General features: G+C 36.0%; 1 protein-coding gene across 1 annotated transcript in view; it reads left to right on the top strand.

Moving 5' to 3' along the window:
* The window catches only part of LOC117230307, a 165,614-nt gene extending 146,990 nt beyond the window's left edge, over nucleotides 1–18,624 (top strand). The window contains exons 23-38 of the mRNA XM_033487606.1: nucleotides 4,527–4,664; nucleotides 7,828–7,925; nucleotides 8,986–9,187; nucleotides 9,269–9,359; nucleotides 9,564–9,760; nucleotides 10,668–10,762; nucleotides 11,135–11,201; nucleotides 11,671–11,721; nucleotides 11,804–11,905; nucleotides 12,081–12,152; nucleotides 12,588–12,708; nucleotides 12,779–12,933; nucleotides 13,200–13,355; nucleotides 13,492–13,626; nucleotides 14,090–14,263; nucleotides 14,651–18,624. Coding sequence (XP_033343497.1) covers nucleotides 4,527–4,664; nucleotides 7,828–7,925; nucleotides 8,986–9,187; nucleotides 9,269–9,359; nucleotides 9,564–9,760; nucleotides 10,668–10,762; nucleotides 11,135–11,201; nucleotides 11,671–11,721; nucleotides 11,804–11,905; nucleotides 12,081–12,152; nucleotides 12,588–12,708; nucleotides 12,779–12,933; nucleotides 13,200–13,355; nucleotides 13,492–13,626; nucleotides 14,090–14,260 — 1,851 coding nt within the window. The 3' untranslated portion in view covers nucleotides 14,261–14,263; nucleotides 14,651–18,624. The remainder of the gene's footprint in view (nucleotides 1–4,526; nucleotides 4,665–7,827; nucleotides 7,926–8,985; nucleotides 9,188–9,268; nucleotides 9,360–9,563; nucleotides 9,761–10,667; nucleotides 10,763–11,134; nucleotides 11,202–11,670; nucleotides 11,722–11,803; nucleotides 11,906–12,080; nucleotides 12,153–12,587; nucleotides 12,709–12,778; nucleotides 12,934–13,199; nucleotides 13,356–13,491; nucleotides 13,627–14,089; nucleotides 14,264–14,650) is intronic.
* The last annotated feature ends 1,084 nt before the right edge of the window (nucleotides 18,625–19,708 follow it).

The raw sequence follows: 19,708 nt of genomic DNA, 5'->3' as shown, positions 1-19,708 counted from the left end.
TGTAATTCCAACGTTCAACTTGTAAAAGTTCGCCGAAGCTCTGCAAACAGCAGAAACAACAAAATAAAAGGAAAGAAAAACAAAACGAATGGCAGAAAGCGTGGATCCCGCCAGAGCATTTCACATTCCAAGCGGATCCTTTAAAAAACATGAATCCTGACACGGCATAAAACAATTCAGGAAGGGCAAAACTAACGCGAAACAACCCCAGGGACTAATAAAGAGGGGGAACACGCGAAACAAAGGTTAGAAAGAGAAGGCAGATAGTGTACACGATGGGAGGGGTGATTGGCAATGAGTCAGGGACGATCCGTGTGAGAAAGTGTGGATTACGTGGTTGCAACGAACCGTCCATCATCGACACACCATGGACCATTGGCACCCCTTCCAGCTGCGGCAGTAACCCCCCTCTGATCACGTCGAACCATCTCTCTCTCGGTAGCGATATATCGACGACCCGGCAGTTTCATGCACGAAACCGGCTGGTAGACGTTGCCTCCGACGGAACAGCGTCGCGATGCACCGCCTCTTCGGACGCAAACGCGTCTCGTTCGGTGTACGTTCCAACGAATACACGCACATGTGACGCCTGCTATTCGTTGTTGAGGATAGTAGTCCCTTTGAGGATAGATTTCACGGATCAGAGTTGGACCGCGTCGAACGTAATTTGGCAACGGTGATATGGTTCCTGGTTTTCCTTCTTTTTGTCCGTCGTACTTTCGTTTCGTTTGGAATTTCTTGTATTTGTGACTGTTGGGATACGGTTGGTGATACGGTCTTCGGGCTTGGGTTCTTTTTTGTTCACTTTCCTTTGAATATTTTTATATTTACGACGTTTGAGGTCGGTGACATAATCCTTGGATCTTGTTCTTTCTTCCTTTTCTTTCTTCGTTCGAGATTTTTCTATGTTTCTATGTGATTTTTTGGTTCGATGGTGTAATCCTCCAATTTTGCTGCTTTTCTCCTTCTCCTCTTCTCGTTTGAGGTTGTTTTATATTTTTGTGACTTTTGGTATCGGTGACATGGTTCCTGGTTTTGATCTTTTTTTTTTTTTTGTATGTTTCTCCAGCTTGGAATTTGTAATCTGTGAGTTTTGATAATTTGATATTTTGATTCCTTCTTATTTCGGGGCATTTTATATTCGCGATTTTTAAGATTGATAATATGCTTCTTTCTTTCGTTTCTTTTCTCTTTTTCTCTTCCTTTGGGAATTTCTGCGTCTGTGTGAGTATTCATTTTCTATTGCATAGTTGTATATAGATACATATGTTGTGTTTACGAGTATTTGGATATTTTGGGGGAATTATAAGAGTCTTTAAAAATTATTATTTCATTTGATAAAAGTGTGGAGTTGCTAAAGTTACTTAAACTTGTAATTTCGAGTGAGAATAGTTTAGAAGAATGTGCACTGTAATTATTAAAAATATTGATGCAGTCGTTGCAGTAAATATAAATGTGTTGGCTTCATACGGTGTATTCTAAGTTGGTTTAACAGTACTTGTTATTTCCGATAAAAACTAAATACCAATTTTATTGTTGATTTTTGATGATTAATTTAAATTTTGGATAATTATTGTTCTTTAAAAGTGCAGGATTTTCTCAAAAATCATTTGAGACTTTTAAGTCAAGACACATATGAAAAAATTATTTTCTTCCATAGATTTTATGTTTCTTCTTTATTTGTTACATTTATTTTTTTTATTTGACAATGACAGCGATTAATTCAAAGAATTATAAAATTCTGATATTTTGTTCAGGATACATTTGCTTTAAATCTAGCGTAGGTGAAAGTCGATTGTTTTATCTACCTGATCGTTCGTAAACTCAGGTTGTCCCATCAAACAAGAGCTTCGAAATGTAAATGCTATCGATCAGTTCCTTTAAAAATAGAACATGATCACCAAACATATTTCCCAATCACGGTAAAAGTGCGTCCAATAACGATCTTAATTCGTCAAACCACCCATATTACCGTCAATAACGAACGAAAGAATACATTATTAATTTTATATAATATTATCATGATAATAATGCAACGTAATCGATTCAACTGTAATATTTCTCTGAAGTGAACAAAAATATATATTTTTTTTTTTGCATGCAGTTATTTCTCCGGTTTCAGACAGAAAGACGAAAAGATTTAAAAATTGTTGAAAATAATTAACTTGGGGTAAACAATTTTAAATAATTCCCACAAACCCATAGGTGAACTATCCACAAAATATTGCTTTGTAAATCATCGAATGCTCTTTCAATGCAACACTAAACGTAACACACTAAAATCCACGATTAACCGTAGATGAAACCTCCATTGGTATCATTGAATTATAGGGTGGCACACAAGACTTTGAATTAAATATTACATATAATATTACAATAGTTTGTATCTTAATTTCTATCCTGGTTTTTACATAACAAGTATCATTATAACAGTATTTTTAATACGATAAAAATTGAATAATATTTGACTGCAACTCTAATTGAAACTACTGTGATCACCTACGGTTCGATGATATCAATTATGGATTAAAGTCTATTACTTACGTCTCTATTCACATAAGTAGATCATCCAAGGCGTATTACATATTGTGTAAACCGTTGAATCCACTTAACGTAACAAAGAACGTAACACACACTAAAATCCACAAGCGAATGGAAACCTCGAACATTTATAATACATTTGGCACATTTTGGAAACAATCGATTTTGAAATTTCACTGTTCCATAAGTGTAGAACACTTAACGCGCTTCTCGCGTTCGACATTACATCGCCTTCTAACGAACTACCTGCAACCTGCGCGTCAACTATCGACGAAGACCGTAGAAGCATTGATCTTACACATCGTTAAATCAACTTCGACGAAAATGTGCTACAGACACTTACTCGATGTTTCCATTTAATTGTTAACGTAACGACAGTGTGATATCCGTATTGATTTACAACGAAACAAACGAACTCACGAACCCATATGTAGATCAGTCGGTTAATTGTTATTTCGCGGATCCTTGAGCCCAGTCAGTGGAATGTGCTGCAAGTCTCGTGCGAGGCCAAAATCTAATAACACGCATTAATCACATTCCGAGGTAGCGGTGTAACGTATGGGGCTCGCTGTTATCGATGATCGCGATTGAACACGCTTGTACATCTTTAAATCACTGCGTTTCTCCTCTGGCAACAATTCAAGAAACCGTCACGCCGAATATTTCACCGGTTGCCACGAGTAATTCAGTCCGGAAGCATCGTACTGCGCCAACCGAAATAGCACCTGGCAACTTCCATCCTTCCTTTCTTTTACTTCTTCTTCTTCTTCTTCTTCTTCTTCTTCTTCTTCTACACTTCCTGTTCCTCTTTTTCTTCTTCCATTTTTATTTCTTACGTTATTTATTCTTTCACATTTTCTCGTTCCTTATTTCCTTGTATCTTTTACTATTTTATTATTCTTTTGTTTATTTCTCTTCTTTCATCATTTCTGTCCCCCCTTTACTCGTTTCTCTTCTGTTTCCACCGCTCTGTTTTCTTTCGCCTCTTTATTTTTCTCTTCCATCTCATTTCATTCCATTTCTTATCCTTCTTTCCTTGTTTCTTCTTCTTACATCAATTATTCCTTCTCTATTCCTATTTCTTTTTGTTCTTCATATTGTTTTATTTTTCTTCTCTTCTTTTTCCGCTGCCGTCGCTGCTATTCTTTTCTCTCCCCCTTTTCTATTTCAATTGCTCCGCTTCCCTTGTTCCCTTCTGTTTATTCCGCTTCCTTTTCTTCTGTTTCTACTCGTCCCCTTTCTTCCTCCTCCTATTGTTGTCCTTTCTCTTCAAAGATCTCAGGCTTTTATACGGCTTGGTGTCACAGGATTATTCAAATCGAGGCTTTCAAGCGTAAACCGCATCCTTTTGGTATGCATTCCTTTCCGCCTTTAGCTTTGCGACTATAGTAGAACTCTATGTATCGGACTCCACTGGGAACAAACGGTACATACGATAGAACTCTGCTAATTCCCGCCACTAGCATAACCGACGTAATCGTGTTTCCCTGGCGTTAACAAAACTTTCAAAAGTTTCAACAACGCGTGTAACAAGCCGATAAAAATTTACCATGTCAAGTATTCGAACACTTTTGCCTCTCACAGCGCTGTAACAACCAGCAGAAGCTCGTTCAATCAGATACCAATCAAACCTATTTCTTCTCTATTTCTTCAGAAGAAGAGAAATTCTTTTCGATAAATGGAGTTCCATCGAGGTTTCGTTGGAAGAATCGGTCTTGTCGAGACACACTGAGACAATGTGTATGAATAATGGCGAATTAACAGAACCATGAATCAAAAGCCTCGATTTTCTTCTTTCTCTTCCTTTTCTCGCAACTCCGCCTCTTTTTCTCCTTCCTCTTCAATTTGTACTATCAATCCGTACCATCGCGTATCAGCGAGTCCTGCCACGTCTGAACGTCGTTGCACTGTTACAAATAACGTTTCTTTATCTACTTCTTCCTGATATTTCATGCTTTGGTTTTTCTCTTCTGTGAAATTTGTAGAACAACGAGCACGACGAAGAAGCGGAGGGAAGGAAGCAGAACACGAGGAGTCGATTGCCCGGAACACCCACGGCATCCTTTCGTCAAAAGGCTTCGCCAGTCTCGCCAGTCAGGTCCAGCACGCCGGAAGTGACACAGGTGGGTCGTTTTCATTCAGTCTCGTTTTGTGCACGCGCGCCAATTGACACGGTCACACGCTTTACTATTTCTGACGTCTCGCAACCTGAACTAGATTCGACGTTTCACTGTGCTTGTTTGAAGTTGTTTGTTCGATCGAGAAATTCGGCTTTCTCTGTCGTTAAATGCAATCAGTCACGCAACAAAATAGAATATACAGTAACAGAAAGAAGCGAGAGGAAAATACGAAGCGGCCATGTTTCCAGCATCGAACAATCGAAAGATTAGTATTTTTTGGCCTTGAATTAAATTATAAACAAAAAGAGTAATATTTCATAGGTTTATTGTTAAGAAGCAAACAAATTTAAATTGCTCGTCTTCTAGAAAATAAAAAAAAAGAAATTATACGAAAATTTGCAGCAGTGCACCGAATTGCTGTTTATATAGCAACGTCGGTGGATGTTGAAGAGAATGTTTCAAGAGTTCGTTTCAAGTCAGTGGGAATTTTATACTAAAATATATTTCGCTACGTTTAATATATTTCGTCCTCGTACATCGTTTTAATTTTTTTATCTCCAGTAGTTGAGGTGATTTAGCATTCTCCGATATTATTTAGTTTTCGAAGGAAAATTGATCTCCTTAGAATATCAGCGGGGCAATGAAAGAGATTTGTGGTAATGCCGCCCATTCAGTTGAATCCAATATCTGAAACTGTTTGGAATTTTCAAGTGTTCCTTTGTTGTTGGGTAGGCAATTAATCTATTCGAGAGGATATTCAACCAAAGAGACCCATTCTCAAACCAATTCGATCTAATTAGATCGACCCTAATAATTAGCTAATGGATCTTCCGATCGTGACAATCGTCACGTATTAACCCTGCCACGACCGCATAGCTAACCACCACTATATTGCCATTTCAGTGGAAAGCACGTCGCAAGTGTGCAATTGTGTCTGCTTAGAATTTAAATTCCTACGTGCATAAGGTATTTACCTTATAGTATTGCGCAACTTATTCGTTTCTTATTCAAATTACTTTAAACCATTGAGTTTAAGCAAAGATTGACAGACAAGGGAACATCGTTGTTATACATCTGTAGCAAATGATTTGTAGCTATTTAGTCAATGAACCTACTGCCTTGTAAATTAAAATGCAAAGAGAAATGACGACTACAAATATCATTTTTCAAAATTCATCTCGCAATTTGCGATCGTTTATGCTATTTTCTTGTGAAAAATAAATTTTATAGAAATAAATCGATTTTTTTTTCAAATACTGGACAATTAAGTAGCGAAGCAAAGAAATTGAGAAATCTATGAACAGCGACGTTGTTCAGATTGTTTTCCAAGAATCTCATATATCGACTGTGAAATTATACAATTAGAAGAAAATAACATAAATTTTCAAGTATAAAAATAATTTGTATATGATAGCAGGATGAGGAGGATTCTATACAGCGAAGTATCCTAAGTTTGTGGAAGCTTGTTTCTAGATGTAAATGACGTTTATAGAGGAAGCCAAGTTTCAGTATTTCTACTGAAGATCAGATACAGAAAGTTAGCATAATGGCTATTTGTATGAACAAATTTATTGTAAATAGTTTATTGGAGGCCGACTATTTATACACAGAAACCAGTCTGTGTAATATCACTACAATGGTTCTTTCAACGCAGAAGTAAATCTGCATAACATCAGCGTAGCAGTTGTCCGTAAACAGAATGCCACCACAGCGGTTAGGTGGTCGATTTATGAAAATCGATAATTCTAAGATTATAAATCCTAAGTTGAGACTTACAGTAATTCAAAAATGTATTTCAACTCAGAATTAATTATTTTCAATCGCATAAAAAGCATTTCAATAAAATCAAAATACCTTTCATCTTATCGATCTTTCGTAACGCAAATTGCAAATTAAGTATACCACAGAGTTTACAGTAATAATCATTCGAATACTTCTCTCAATCACTGCGTAGAAGCAAATTCACCAAGAAAACTCTATAGTAACGTTTCGCATATGCGAAACACTTTTAGCTATACAGTGTTTGCGATTGTGAGCTGCTTGTAGCTAGCAAATGAAGTTCGTCAAAAAGTTTATTATGAAAACTACTCGAATACATCTCCGACTCGCTGTACCTGAATAGAAACAAATTTCTAAAAAAAAAAAAAAAAAAAAAAAAAAGACACATCGTAGTGCCATTTTACATGGAAACATGTTTGCGACTATAGATTGCAGTTTCCATCAAAAGCGAAATGGTTAATGAAAACACGGAGAAAAAGGCTGGTTGATTGTGATCGAGACACTGGGAATAAAAAAGCGCGGGAACAAGGGGCCACGTTCGATCCTGTCCAATGTAAATTAATTCGGTCAACGGAATCGATTGTGTTATAACTTGGGGCGACGAGGGAGCGCGTGAAAACGGGAGGATCCCGTCGTCAGTCTATTTCGCGATGCGTCCCGTTCGAAATGTTACGATAGAGAGCGCGCGCGCGCGCGCCTACCCGAGCTACCAATTTTAGACAATCTCTCTCTCTCCATCGTTCTCGCACGTTGTTTGATCGTTTCTTGGAATTAATATAACCGCCCGTTACGTATTCTCGTTCGTGATTCGATTGATCGGTGTTTGTAATTGACCGAACTGTAATTGATAGTGAATTCAAAGCTTGTTCTATAATAGTTCCTGATACACGGGTTGTTTGCAGCGTGGTGAGTTCCAAACGATCGGCAGACGCGTTTTCTCCGAGGTTTATTAAGCGTGCATTGTGGTTTGTTTGAAGAACGTTGATCGAGACCCTGAAAATTGTTCGTGAATATTCGAAAGCTCCGCCCTGCCGGCGATTATAGTTTTCGAAATTTTTCCGCGGCTTTAGGCACGCGCGATAGAAAGTTATTTTGGTGCAAATTGCTCTTTATTTCGCGGAGTTGCTCTGTTGTCTGGAATGAATTACCGTTTCGCGATTTCCTCTAACGCTTTGTCATTTTTCTAAAATTTCACGATTTCAGTTTCGTTGGATCTATGGAAGGAAATATCGTCTACTCTTCCGTTTCGTAGATGAAGACTTTGTACACGCTGTTTAAAATTGTAATTTCATTTTCGTTCTATTTCTGATGATAGTGGAAGGAGGTGCGAGAAGAAGGAATATTCTTGTGCGTCTCTTTGCATTTTTCTTTCTTCTTCGTTTTACAGGCAGGATTCGAAGACGGAGAGAAGCAAAGTAGCTCAAGATCAGACTTTAGGCGACAAAGTACAAGAGTTTCAGATGGCGCGGGATCCAGTTCGCGAAGGTAATTCAAGAGTTTCTTTTACAAACTTCTTTCTAACGTAGTCATTTCTTACAATTTGAAGCCGAAAATTTGACTCAAAATGTCTGATAGATTCTTTGCAAATTTTACGTTCTATTTTATGTTACGTTACGTTCTATTTAGTTGCCGACAAGAAGGTAGCGTTAACTGACGTTTAATGCAACTGACAATAAGCTCCACTTTCGGCTGACCTGCTATGTGTGGGAATATTGGCACGGGAGAGGATTATAGTCGTTTGAAAGTAAATTAACAATATGTAATGATTCATTCAAATCTTACTCGATTTCGATATTGACAATTGACTTATGACAGTTGACAGAATGACGGATATAAAATTCTTCGGTTGACAAAATGATAATTAACTCTTCGAATGGTAATTATTCGGTTGACGAACGGTAATTAATTAATAGTATTCGATAGACGAGTGGTAATTAATTATACTCGATAGACGAACGATAATAATTATTATTCTTACTTACTTCTTTGAGTCGCTACACTTATTTATATCTGTTGGAGATGAAAAACTGCCTTTTTATTTCTTTTGAAAATGTTTGGGAAGGTTCCCAACGTCTGTTTAACTGCCGACTTTGTTTACAATTTAAATTGTCTTAATATCGTTATAAAAGCATAATTAGGTAGATTTGAAGACGTAGTTAGATAAGTTTTCGCAAGATATAGCTTTTAGCGGCTTTAACCGCTTTTCACTTCAAATATATATATTTTCACTGTAAATGCGGTTTCAAATAAACGTTTTAAATTACCTTGATTTGAAGGAAATTATTAATTCTACTTTCGCGCTACGAATCGTGCGGATCGCGGGACGTGACAATACTTTCGTCCAATTTTGCAAGTAATTCTTTTGAACTAAAATTTCCAATAAATTTTTTAAGGACTTCATTTTAACGTAAAATATGTTTAAAGAACTATAGCAAGACTCGTGACGATTAAAAATGTTCTTCTTCCTGCTCGATATCCTTTCTCGAACGAAAATGCCAGGATCGATTAAAAATTAATCAAAGCAATTGTTTAATTAAACTTTCAGATCCTCCATGAAAAAGTCTATTCGCAAGAAGGCGCCATCACCGCCTTCCAATCCAGGAATATTGCGAGAGGTGAGCGAAGAGAAAGAGGATAATGCATCGAAACCGGAAGAGCCTCCGAAACGGAAGTATTCGTCCGACGAGAGCTCTGAAGAGGACATACGTGAGCTGGAGGGTAACGTTTACACGAAAGGTGGCATGGAGGTCGGTGAACTTTGAGTATCTCGCAAATTTTTAGATATTTAAGAAGCTTTGGAGAGTCAAATATTCAAATAATTGCCGTAGATTTCGAGAAAAAGTGCCGGAAACGTAAAACGTACCAAAGCAGAAATCGAAGCGGATCCAGAGACTGAAGATGAGTTCGGTTACACGAATAGTACGTAATTTATGTAAATTAACTTTTTTTAAATTTATGCATCAAATTTTTCTTTCTTCTTTATTTTCTATCTCCCCTCTTCTTAAACTTTTCTTTTTTCTCTTCCTTCGTCTCCCTTATCTTCTTTCTCGTTCTCTGTATTTTTCCTCCCTCTTCCCTTTGTCAGTATCACAGGAATCAGCAATATCATTATTTGCGTTACAGTGAAAGTTCAGAAAAAATATCATTCACTGGGGCACAAGGTGTTGCTAGTAAAGATAGAGAAAGACAGACGTGGTTTGGGTATCTCCCTGGCGGGACACAGAGATCGAAATCGGATGGCAGTGTTCGTTTGTGGCCTTAATCCAAAGGGAGCAGCTCACAAGACTGGAGAGATTTTGGTTGGCGACGAAATACTCGAGGTACGTTGCTTTACTTTTTTTCTTCATCGTATCCTCGGTCATAAACTTCTTACCTTCGCTGTTAATACATATTTATATATACTAAATACATATTTAACATTAAGATTCATGAAGGATTTATTAATAAATTAATAAAATATTTCCATGATTATATACAAGATATTCTGATAAAATTAGAATAATAAAATTCCAATCAATATGTCGAATATTTTTTCAAATTTTCTACAAATTTAAGAACTAGTTCAGTTTATAAAGTAAAATAAGATTTTTTATAAAAGTTGAAGCGTAATTATAAAATATGCTCATAATTGTACAAAAGAATATTCTAACAAAATTAAAACAATACAATTATAGTCAACGTTTGTAATATATTTCTAATCTTCTGAAAGCTTAACAAGTGGTTTAATTCATGAACGAAAATACTATCAATTTTATCGTATGATACCGCTTGCAATTTTTCAACAGCTAAATATCGGTCATTCGAAAAAAACATTTTGCAAATTTTCCGAAAGAAAAAAGAACATTACCAGTAAGCTATGAATGAAATTTGGCAATTGGGCCGAGATCAGCTGGCATCAGCTGTTAATGGTTCAACAAGTGTTGCTTTGAGGAATTTTCGGCCGTCATCGTCAACGTATACAAACGGAATCGCGCTGGGCAGTGATAAATCGCAGCAAGACAAGTTGATGAATTTTTAGTCGAACGTATGTGTACTTGGCAAACGTTCAAACTCGATTATCTCAGAGACGAAGCCTCGAAACCTACATTTTCCGGGTGAATCACCTTACTCGGGATCATATCGCGAATTCCATTATGATTCATGCCACCTGGTTATTCTTATTTGATGGAGTAAACATTTTTAATAATATTTTCCATTTTGTTACTCTTGAATTATGTTTCTACGTAGGTAAATGGCCGAGTTCTGCAAGGACGATGTCACTTGAATGCGTCTGCCATGATTAAAGGAATGGCTGGCACGTATTTCAAAATCGTCGTTTTCAGGTACATACAGATTTTCTTCGTATTTCTGTGTTTTTGTCATGCGTGTGATTTCAGTTATTTTGTAAATAAAACATTTCTAACTAAAAACTAGAAAAACAGAAAATTTTCCGTTGAGATTAATCAGGAAAATTATTCAAAAAAATTTGTAGGGCGAAAGAAGAATGTGAATTGCCATTGAAATTGTAATATTAATTCTTTGTAACGATATATGTTCTTCTCTCTTTTTTTTAAAGCAAAAACAGGTTTGTCTATAGCAAAGACGATCTCAGCCAAAAATTATAAATTTATAAATCGATACATGAGTCAATGAATTTATTATTATCCGACTATGATTCGTTTATAACAAAATTAACCGAGTAATTTGATGCATAGGAGGAGCGCCGCGCTTGATGATCTCGCCGTTAAACCGATCGTTCAATTCCCTCCAACATTGGAAGATGTAAGTTCGATTTGAAAAATTTAGCTTTAAACGTGTTCACGAAAATTTTATTTTGTATTTTTATAACATTCTCCTCACTGTCTTGTGTTTTTAATTTAAATTTCATTTTAAATTTACGCACGAATTCATTTAAATATTGCAGAATTATATGTAGAATACAGGAATTTCCTTAAGGGGAAACATCATTATAGAAATATTAAATTACAAAATTTCTCGAGAAATTTGAGGAACACCAAAGTTACAAAACTTTTCCTCAAACTTATAGGAATGTTAGATTCCAACATTTTTCAAGAAATTTACTCGATTATTATCTACGTAACAAACGTTTCGAGTCTATTTAGTCAAACTCAGAAAATTTACGTTAAGAAGCTACAAAAATATGCGTTGTCCGTTAAAATTTGTTAATCACAGTTTCATTTAACAAAAATTATTTCATCCAAACGATAGATGTATTATTTTCCCCTTGCAGTCCGACATGTTCAGCCAATACAAAGGAGTTCGTAACATACCAGTGAAGAAGGCAAGTTCAACCAAATCCCAAAAATTACCACCGCACCAAAGATACCATTTTCATCAATACATTGAAATTTTCTAATATCTAGGGCCAGTACGGACTAGGTATAATGATCATCGAGGGAAAACACGCGGAAGTTGGACAAGGTATATTCATCTCAGACATTCAAGAAGGCAGTGCTGCAGAGCAGGTAATTGCATTCCTTTGTTAATTTTTAAACGATCGTTTCATGCATTGTATCACATACTGAATGAATAATAATTGTATATTCGCTACTGTAATTACAATTGAATATATTAGTATGCGAATACAACTTGTCAAGTTCGCACGTGTCATTCTCATGTGATACATTTCGCGTGTTACAGGCTGGTTTGCAAGTGGGTGACATGATCCTCGCTGTCAACATGGACTGTTTGCTGGGCTCTACTTACGACGAGGTAATTATTATTTAATGCATCGTGCAATGGAGATGTATTAACACGTTTTGTATTATTCGTTTTGTATTACGAGTGTTCTTCACTTGCGACATATATACAGACGTGTTTAGAGAAAGATGCAGTTAAAAGTATAGTACAAAGTTTACTAGACCTTAAAATCGCTTAAGTGTTTGTCATAAAATTTACCATTTTGTTTATCTCGCGATTGTTGATCACGTTCGATCGAATAAATACGATTTCGTCAGTGTTAAATTTTCAAGAATTCTATAGCAAATAATAAACGCGAGATTGTTAATGGTAAATTAAAAAATTGGAAGGGATTCTGTGATATACTTCGATGATTTAACAGCGAATGCTAATTAAACAATGTCGGATTGAAATCCCCGAATAAAAATGCAATTCACATTCAAATTACACTTCTTGCACTTTTCACAGGCCACGAGTCTTTTAAAAAAAGCAGAAGGCGTTGTAACGCTTACAGTATGCAATCCTAATCAAAGCAAAGTCGCGAAGGAAGAAGAAGATAAGGCGAAGGGCATTATTCCTGAACCTGAACGTAATTATTTATGTGAAATATCGGTTTAACATAGATTTAATATAAGGCTAATTTAAGATCATGTTTATAGCGCCAAAGGAGCCGGAGAAACCACCAGAACCAGAAGCACCACAAGATCCAAAAGATTGCAAGATTGTGGCTGGCAGAGATACGACGATAGAATTCCAGAAAGACAAGGACAAAGGCATCGGCTTCATTATAGCTGGTGGTTCCGACACGCCATTGGTAAACTTCATTTTCTTTCTTTTTTTTTTTAAATAAAAATTCTAATATTTCAACTAATATTCTGATTCTCAATTGGTACCATTGAATCATACGTGGTCACTATTAACTCCTATAGTTTAAATTGGAGTTGCATTAACTTACTTTATTCTAATTTTAATCTTTTAACCATTTAGAAAAATTTAATTCTCAAATAATTTATTTGAACTTACGAACGAAAAGAGGTTCAGAGTTTTGTGCGGAATATTATTTCCTCGATTTTATTTCAGAAAGGAGTGTTCATCGTCGAAGTATTTCCAGACGGAGCAGCCCATAAAGATGGACGGCTGCAAGCTGGAGATCAGATACTCGAAATGTGTAGTCAAAGCTTCAAGGAGATGGAACATGATAACGCTCATGCTGCCGTATTAAAAGCTTCGGGAACTGTACGTGTTCTTCTTTTTCCATTGTACAGAACACGTCCTTATAAACTTGAGAATTTCCAATGACTTCTTCTCAGCTTAATCTTGTTTAATTTTTAACGTGTCCAATAATGAAACATTTATACGTTTTTGAACGTAGATCATAATGGTGGTGCATCGACACGAGAAAGGTGAAGAGGAAATCGACGTTGAATTGCAGAAGAAGTCGGGCAAAGGAGCTGGTCTCTGTTTGACAGGATACAAGAGTGGAAAAGGAGCATATGTATCAGACTTGGTATGCTTGCTTATACGAAATCATTACACAATTGCGAACTATAGATCCACTGTCTGAAAGTGAAGTTTCTGAGAGAAGTTAACAAAGCGAAATTAAAAATAGAGCAACTTATAAGGTACATTTATGCATCTTTGGAATTAACAATTTGTCAGTCAACTGTAATTTTACTTTCACGATCGTACATAATTAAATCAACGAGATAAATAAACAGAATGCGAGTATCCTAATCCAATTTATCGTAGAATGCTGTGGATTATCCACCTTTTTCTCTTGTTATTTATTGAAACATGTTCGGTGGAAGCTTCATTTTTCCTTCATGGAGCTATACTATCTATTTATAGTCGGTGAAAAAAAATATATATAATATTAAATGTCCCATTTTGCTTTTTAATTGCTTTAATTAATTATTTTTGGAAAATTATAGTTCGAAATTATAATTCAAGTGATTGTATTGTTCGCTTAGTTACCCGGTGGTAGCGCTTTGGAAAGCGGGAAGATTTGCAAAGGCGATCGAGTGGTGGCAGTCGGTGGCCAAGACGTCCGCGAAGCTCCAGTAGAGGACATCGCAGTTCACGTGAAAGTTTCCAACCCGGTGCAATTGAAACTGGCTAGGTTCAAGTCCGCTAAGCAATGACAGGTAAATTTTTCATAAATTGCTAACTAACGGTTTTTCGACACGAATAAATTAATAACTGTTGATACAAAATGTGAAAATTAGTACATTAAAATTATATTAAATTCCATTTGAGAGAACCACATGTCACTTTCGTATCATCTCTATGCGTCTATTTACGGGAAAAGTAATTTACATCTAATTACACGAACATTATATCTGAACATTTTTTTTCTTTTTTTTTTTTGGTACAGCCAGTACTTTACCAGTAATTCACATTTATACGTTAAAATCGGTCACTCTGTATTACCAATTTCATCTATTTTACAAGAAAAAATTCGTATCACGTAACAAAATCCAAAAAGTATCGCTAAAATGTTAACCAAAGAAATGATTTAACAATGTGTCCAGGGTTCTGCAGGCGGAACTCAGAAAGCAAGAGTTCGGGCGGCAATCCCCTCCAGACACCATGGATTCTAGTGTGATATAACTGACTATACCAAAGTAACTATAAATACCGTTTACCGTATAAGTAACGCTAATTCTAGAAGAACAAGTGAAACCAAAGGAAATGCGATCTATAAATGCAGTTACGTATGTACGTTGTAACTGTATACACGATTCGAATATTTCGGATCTTGTCTAGTTAAATGATAATCCAGGCCCAGACGCTTCGAGCGTCTTACACGCGATTTTATAGAACACGCTCTGACTCGATTACCAAATATCGATGCGTTTGCGCGATTATTATCGACGATTCGAAAAAGAATTCCGTCTGTCGCGGCTGAACATCCGGCGAGTAGTTAACACGAATATTTCGCGACACCCGTTATATACACTTATTAGAATTAACGACACAGAAGAGTATTTATGCAGTTAGAGCGATACTATATATTGTAATAGCCACGTGGACGTATATCACGGTGAAACGTTTGGCAAGAGGGGTGGAAACTCGCGAAAAATATATCATATTCGAAATAATTTGATCGATTTTCCAAAATAAGATAAGATAATTCTACAAAATTCCTTTCTCTCGACGCTCTACTTTTAATCGATTTTATTACCGGAGAAGTAGGATGCGAAGATAATTTATGGAGAATTCATTTCGATCGATGTAATCGACATAATCGTACAGCCTCGTAGATGAGGGTTCCAGAAGGAAGATGTATTCTCGATGGAGATGGAAATTCGAGAAGAAGGGAATACAATAATATTTGATATATAAATTAAGACGAATGTAAACGAAGCTGTATGAAGTAACTTGATAGAATTGAACGAAAGTTTTGTAGATGGAAGGAATATTCTTCTTCAAGGTTCTTTATCGATATTATTCATATTTATAGCAATACTGAAAGAATTTGTCTTTTCGAAACAGATAGAAGGTCCAGAGAGAAACGGAGGAAAATTACATTGGAGAAAGCGAAAAGTGAGAAAAATCGATCGATTTGTTTTCAGGAAGTTTCTCCCTCTTCCCAAGCAATTCCAACCGTGTCTTCATACGAACAGAGATATCTCGCTTGTACGTTTCGTATCACTTACGTTTAAGTTAGGCGACTTAGAGACTTAGGGTAGCGCACGATCGCGCACGACAGACCACGCGAGTTTCGAACACTTTCGGGGCTGCTCGTAAAAGAAAAGAAAAACGCGAAAAATGAACATCTAAAAATTCATCAAAAAATACAGAATAAAAGAGAAAAACAAGTTCCAACTCCCATCGAGTGATCGGCGTTCGATATAACAAAGAACCTTAATTTAACTCTCGAAAAAGAGAAAGAGAAATCGATAGGTTCGATGAAACGAACGCGATCGAGCTTCGTTGCATTTTTACGATGTGGCAATTTTTTCCAAGAAAAAGGCGAAGGAATTTAAAAGAGACGACGATGGACTTGTTGAGAAACTGGCTTGTTGATCGCGTATAGTTCAATTTATCCTATTATCCTAGTCGTTAGCGTAGATCTTCGAAGGCGCAAGCAAAGGAAAGCTGGAAAATTTCAGCGAAGTATTACGTCGGAGTACGGAGAAAGATGGTTCAGGAAAAAGTATGACGAGACACTTGCTCGCGATTGCCGGTTTCGCGTGAATATTTCCGCTCGAATTTCATTTCAGGTCACGAATATCGAACTTGACACGATTCGATTTCGTATCGAATTCGATATTTCAGCTTCTGGTTTGATTCGAGTGGCGTAGAATTTTACTTGCCTCGTACAGCACGCGAACTTTTAGTGTTAGTTGCGCCAAAGTGTATGTATAGATAGGGTGATTCGTTTTTGAACGATGAACGAACGACAAGAGAAATTGAACATAATTGGACACGCTCTTAGGGAATTGGATTAGCATTGTTAGCGAAATTTTGTAAATTACAAATTATTTGATTATCCTAAATGACGTCAAATTATGAAACTGTAGAAGGGTAGAATATGATCTATAGCAAGCGATCTATCGTTAAATTGTTGCGCAAGAGGGTCCAAGCGATGGAATATTCAGTAAAATAGAGAAACTAAATCTTTAATTTAATAGGTTTTTTAATAAGTTCAACCGATAATGAAGATAAATTCGACGAGATTTAATTTAACGAAGTACAAAAATACCTAAGAAAGTAAATATTCAGTTCAGTTCTTCCTTTATTTAAGAAATTTACATTTCAAATCTTTTACATACTACGTTTTTCTTACTATTCTAAGATTCTAAAACTTTGAAAAACTTCACTATAATTTCTAATAAAAGCGTAATTAAATACTCGTCCAAATTTTCTTCCAATAGTTTAATAAATTATCTCGATGTTCAATTGTACCGTGCGCTCGACTTCATCTTTTGAGGTGCGCGGAATCCATTTGAAACGGACCACCCTGTAGATATATAACCGTCAGCGTATGCACTGTAAAAGCTAGCTGTGTTCGTTGCTTTTGATTTCGATACACTACATCGAATTGAGATATCGAGGCCACGTTCTAGTAAGGTAGTCAATGAAATAGTAAAAACTCGTGGGAACGTTGGATCGTACGCTGCGCGAATTGTTGCTCGTAAATGACGAATACCTATTTATATATGCATACATGTGTACGTGAATGCGTATATTCCGACACTGTCGGTTAAGAAGTTTTACGTAAATGGATTGTAATTTATTGAACATCCCATCCGGTTTCTCAAGATTATTTTCTTCGCTTTGTTTGGCGGTGTTATGGTAATCGTTCTTCGTGACTGATACATTCTCATAATAATCTGCATATTACAGAGTTACCAAAAGCGATATTATGTGCGCTAAAATCGAGAACCTCGAAGCTTGAAGATATAGAAATCTGAGAACTTCCGAATCCACTAGTCGAGAAGATTGAAAATTTCATTTCAGGATTTCACGAGTGGAAAGTTTAAAAGAGGAGCGATGATTACATAATTTGAGTGATTTGAAAAATAAAAAGATCCCAACGTTCTAAGATTCTAAAGTTCGACATCCTGGGAATTTCAAGTTAGAAATTTTTTAATTGACGAAATAGAAACTATCAACTACTCTACATTTCTATCGAGTTTCTGTCGATTCGTAGTTCGCGACTAAATTGAAGACTCTCGAATTTCGCGTAACAATCGACGATTCTAGACTTCTGGCCAATCAGTGTCGGTATACGCGCCTAGGCTCATAATCGCAATCGCTTTTCTTATCGACACGGATCGAAATCAAAGGTAATTCGCAAGGATAACCGTTGCACCAAGCATTCGTGATCGTTCGTTCTGTTGGCACGTTGCAAAACGACGTCATGCCACGATGGCGAGGCATCGATTGTAAAAAAAAAAAAAAAAAAGAATAGAAAAGAGAAATAACAGAAGACAAGAACAAAAAGAGATGGCGTAACCGTTATGAAAAAAGCGTGAACGTATCTGTTGTCGACGATCGAACGAAAGAGAAAAAGAGAGTGTGTGTGAGAGAAAGAAAGGAAGAAAGTAAAAGAGCATGAGAATGAGAGAGATTAGAGAAGCTTAATGCTAATTATAATATATTTGCAGATTAAATAGATTCGGGATACTAATTAGTATCCCGAAACGCCTTCGAAATTCGGGGAGCAATACAATCGAGCCAATTTTACAGTCAACGACTCGAATTATTAATTATTATGATTATTCTCGCCATTATTACCGTCATTATGAATTATTGTCACGGTTATTATGATTACTAATATTATTACGACGAGATTATTCTAATTCCTGTTATCGCATACACCGATCATTGTAGCGCGGCACTCTTATCGATGGTCACGAGGAGGAAACATAACAAAACAAACAAAAATAAAACAAAAAAAAAAAAAGAAAGGACGTAAGAAATCCGATTATTATAGAACGCGAACAAGCAGATCGAGATCTATTAAAATGCATTGATTGCAAAAGTTGCAGTATAAGCGTTGTTCGTTGATGTCGCGCTTGTGCGCGCGTTCAAATCTCCTTAATCTCCGCAGATCCACCAGAACAAGGTAAGTAAACGGACAATGATACGACATACCGTATAAAAAGATTTACCAAAGAAATCATTTAAATTTCTTATTTTCAACTAAATATCTCAATCCTTATTTTTGTAATTCATCGGAATTGCAATAATTAATATTTTAATCCGATTGCAAATCAAATCACACTGTTTTAACACTAAACCTAGCGATGACTAAAGTAGATATAAGATAGATAAAAGTTGTATCAAAATCGAAGAAACCAGAATAAAAAAAAAGAAGAAGAAAACGTAAAAAACGAACGAGCGTTTATTTACATATTTGACGAAAGATCGATTAAATTTGCAGAAATGCATCGTTGTAAATCTACAATATTTCTATGAAAAATTACGAATTAGTAACTGTAGTAGCTCTAGCTATACTTAACCTAATTAAATCGCGTCAAACGAAATCCGGACTCGTACGAACGTCACTGCCCGTTTTACTATCGAAGGCCCATTTCATCGGTGCTCTTCTTTCACAAGTGTGCGCGCTTGCCTTCTAAGTGGACCAAAGAAATCGTTTATTGGCCTCAAAAGTGGGTTACCGGCACGGGGCTTCACAAAGTGCACGATTAATTAACCATAAAAAAACAAACGCATTACGATTTCCATGCTTACTAAGCATCTTGTACTCACTGACAAACTTCACAAATATCAAGCAATTTGTTAATTAAACATCGAATTATCGAGATATATACTATAAGTATCTAGAAGTTTCAGTACGAAGTATAACGAGCACTTTCTTTTGTATACTTTCCATTACGTCCTTCTAATTTCGAAGATATCTTATCTAAAAAAAAAAAAAATAAATACAAAATATTCTGTTTATTACGACGTTACATAATTACATTTTTATCCTGTAATTGTAAAATGTTCTATTTTCTCTTTGCGACGGTGAAACGATATAATTATTTTCTTATCTCCTGACCATGAAATAGAAAATTTATAATGCTTTTTTGAATTTTATACAATTCGTACTGTATCGATTACAAAATAATTTT

The sequence above is a fragment of the Bombus vosnesenskii genome, unplaced genomic scaffold (assembly GCF_011952255.1).
Source record: "Bombus vosnesenskii isolate JDL3184/JDL3185 unplaced genomic scaffold, Bvos_JDL3184-5_v1.1 scf7180000013266, whole genome shotgun sequence".
NCBI classification, from domain to species: Eukaryota; Metazoa; Arthropoda; class Insecta; order Hymenoptera; family Apidae; genus Bombus; species Bombus vosnesenskii.
Note: the sequence above shows the minus strand (reverse complement) of the source record. Positions and strands in the feature narration are given on the sequence as shown.